We start from the raw sequence: 3,325 nt of genomic DNA, 5'->3' as shown, positions 1-3,325 counted from the left end.
CACATTGAACTGAATTAAATAAATTTTAGTATCCCACGCGGGCTAGAGGCACGAGCGTGTGGTGTGCCTCTACACGGGCGTGTGAGGCCAAGGCACAAAAATTTACTTAAGTTTTTCATACGCTCTAGGTTCAGTCTTGGACCACTTCAAATGTATGCTTCGGGCCTCGTAAGCCTATATAAGGGACAAAATGATGGAATTGAAATTTTATAACTCGTATTTTTGTTAGATGTTTGTCTGTTCATCCGATAATGCCTCGTACCTTATCCCGGTCTCGAGTACGAGTAAGGGGGTGTTACATTTCTTAGTATCAGAGCTACGGTTTAGTCTATTCTCAGACTACGTAGCATGTGTTTTTCATATAGTATGACAACTCTTGACGATATAAATTGTATTTTTCATATAGTATGGATCTTGATCGAGTTGTAGCTGACAATGTTGAGAGTAATGCACCAGCCCCCGTTCAAGGGACGGTGCCAGAGGGGGATGGACCCGATACAGTTAGCCAAGGGGGAGGCTAGGGAGGCTTTCCTCCAAATAATGAATAACTGGTACACGAAGTTTATGAGAGCGAACCCTAATGCTCAAACCCCACCTCCTCCACCCCCTTTGAACCCTGAACCCGTGCCTATAATGCCTCGAAACATGGACTTCATGAGATTTGCTAGGACTCTCGTAGATAAGATTAGAAAATAAGGGGCTAAGAAATTTAGAGCAAATACCGATAACGATGCTGAGAGAGCCGAGTTATGGCTCGAGAATTCTATCCGAGTATTTGAGGAGCTATTTTGCACGCCCAAGGAGTGCTTTAAGTGTCCCATTTCTCTACTAAAGGATGATGCTTATCATTGGTGGAAGAATTTGGTCTCAATAGTGCCTAAGGAGGTTGTCACTTGGGAGTTCTTTCAGGAGGAATTCCGAAAGAAGTATATTAGCGAAAGGTTTATTGATCAGAAACGAAAGAAATTCCTTGAGCTTAAGAAAGGACATATGTCAGTGACAGAATACGAGTGGGAATTTGTTCGATTAAGTAAGTATGCTCGAGAGCGTGTGCCCACTGAGGCCAAGATGTGCCACAAGTTCGAAGATGGACTCAATGAGGACATGAAGGTATTAGCAGGCATCCTTGAGATTAAAGAATTTGTTGTACTTGTCGAACGGGCATGCAGGGCTGAAGAACTAATGAAAGAAAAGAAGAAAATCGAGTCAGAGGCTAGAGATGTTAGAAAGAGAATAATGAGTAGATCGGCTCCGACACAATCCAAGAAATCAAGAGGTGTATCTCCTCATTCTTATGCATCGACAAGACGTTCCCATAGAAACCGTAAGAAGCAAGGCTCGAGTTTTAGGACTCAAGCTACTTCTATGGCCAGTGTAGATGGTGCTAAGCCTCGTCAATTTGAATGCCAACACTGCGGGAAACGTCACCCGAGTCCCTGTAGAAGAAATAAGGGGACGTGTTTTGAATGTGGTTCTCTGGATCATTTTGTTAGGGATTGCCCCGAGCTAGGCGAGAAACTTCAAACTGGGAGGCAGAGTGGTTCGGCTCCTAGAGGGAGGCCCTTGAAGAATACCGGTAATGGAGCTGGCAACAAGAATACGACTCGAGAGATTGTTGTGCGATCTGAGGCTAGGACCCTGGCTAGAGCCTATGCCATACGTGCTCGAGAGGAAGCATCTTCGCCAAATGTGATCACCGATACATTTTCTTTCTATGACCAAGATGTTATTGCTTTAATAGATCCAGGCTCTACCCATTCATATATATGAATGACATTGGCATCTAGCATGAATTTACTTGTGGAGTCTACAGAATTTGTGATTAGAGTATCAAATCCATTGGGCAAGTATGTCTTAGTAAATAAGATATGCAAGAAATGTGCTTTGATGATTAGAGGTCTTTGCTTTCCGGCCCTTTTACTGTTATTACCGTTGACGAATTTGATATTGGTATGGACTGGTTGACGCTTCACGGTGCTATAGTGGACTGTAAACGAAAAGTTATTGAATTAAGACATGGAAGCGGTAAGATCCTTCGGGTAGAGCCCGATGAGTCTAGTGGGTCACCGATTGTAATTTCTTCAATAGATGCCTAGAAATGTTTAAGAAAGGGGTATGAAGCTTATTTGACTTATGTGATGAATTCAAAGGAATCTGAGTTGAAGGTTGAATCAGTACCTATAGTACATGATTTCGCAGATGTGTTTCTGGAGGAATTGCCATGTTTGCCCCCAGTTGGAGAGGTTGAATTCGGTATTGAGTTGATGCTAGAGACTGCACCTATTTTGATTTCTCCATATTGAATGCCTCCAACGGAACTGAAAGAGTTAAAGTCACAACTACAAGAACTAGCTGACAAGGGATTTGTAAGACCAAGCTTTCCACTATGGGGTGCTGCCTTGTTGTTTGTGAAGAAGAATGATGGTTCCATGAGATTATCGATTACCGACAATTAAATAAGGTAACGATCAAGAACAAGTATCGACTCCCAAGAATTGATGATTTTTTTGATCAGTTTAAAAGGGCAACATGGTTTTCCAAGATTGATTTGAGGTCCGGTTATTATCAACTTCGAGTTAAGGAAGCGGACATGCCTAAGACTGCTTTTAGAACTAGATACGGTCACTATGAATTTCTAGTTATGCCGTCTGGATTAACAAATGCTCCAGCCGTATTAATGGATTTAATGAATAGAATTTTTCGGCCCTATTTGGATAAATTTGTCGTAGTGTTTATTGATGATATTTTAATCTACTAGGGAGATAAGGCAGAGAACGTCGAACACTTGAAGATCGTTTTACAGATTTTGAGGGATAAGCAATTGTATGCTAAGATCAGTAAGAGTGAGTTTTGGCTTCAGGGAGTTGGATTCCTAGGCCACATCGTTTCAGGTGATGGTATTCGAGTTGATCCTAGTAAGATTTCTGCCATTGTTGAATGGAAGCCTCTAAAGAATGTGACCGAAGTTAGGAGCTTTTTAGGATTAGCGAGTTACTACTGAAGGTTCGTAAAGGGATTTTCTATGATAGCCACCCCTATGACGAGAATACTGCAAAACGATGTCAAGTTCGAGTTGATGGAAAAGTGTCAACAAAATTTTGAGAAGTTGAAAATGTTACTGACGGAGGCACCAGTCCTTGTACAACTTGAATCAGGGAAGGAATACAATTTTCAGTGATGCGTCTTTGAATGGACTGGGCTGTGTGCTTATGCAAGAAGGTAAGGTTGTGGCCTATGCTTCTAGACAATTAAAGCCTCACGAGAAGAATTATCCGATGCATGACCTAGAATTAGCCGCGATTGTGTTCGCTTTGAAGATTTGGCG

General features: G+C 42.0%; 1 protein-coding gene across 1 annotated transcript; it reads left to right on the top strand.

Annotated features, from left to right (window-relative positions):
* Window positions 1–407: 407 nt before the first annotated feature.
* Window positions 408–2,303, top strand: LOC107955823 (uncharacterized). Its single transcript, XM_016891617.1, has 4 exons — window positions 408–500; window positions 955–1,725; window positions 1,896–2,039; window positions 2,151–2,303. The coding sequence occupies exons 1-4, from the start codon at window positions 408–410 to the stop codon at window positions 2,301–2,303; spliced, it is 1,161 nt and encodes a 386-aa protein (XP_016747106.1).
* The last annotated feature ends 1,022 nt before the right edge of the window (window positions 2,304–3,325 follow it).

This window comes from Gossypium hirsutum, chromosome A07 (genome assembly GCF_007990345.1).
Source record: "Gossypium hirsutum isolate 1008001.06 chromosome A07, Gossypium_hirsutum_v2.1, whole genome shotgun sequence".
NCBI classification, from domain to species: domain Eukaryota; kingdom Viridiplantae; phylum Streptophyta; class Magnoliopsida; order Malvales; family Malvaceae; genus Gossypium; species Gossypium hirsutum.
This window is presented reverse-complemented; position numbering and strand designations above follow the sequence as displayed.

Bases quoted from the DNA above. Each gene is read 5' to 3' on its own strand.
- LOC107955823 (XM_016891617.1), top strand. From the start codon at position 408: ATGGATCTTGATCGAGTTGTAGCTGACAATGTTGAGAGTAATGCACCA. The intron at 1,726-1,895 runs GTTATTGCTTTA...TTTGATGATTAG, and splicing joins TTTCTTTCTATGACCAAGAT to AGGTCTTTGCTTTCCGGCCC. The intron at 2,040-2,150 runs GTAGAGCCCGAT...ATGAATTCAAAG, and splicing joins GAAGCGGTAAGATCCTTCGG to GAATCTGAGTTGAAGGTTGA.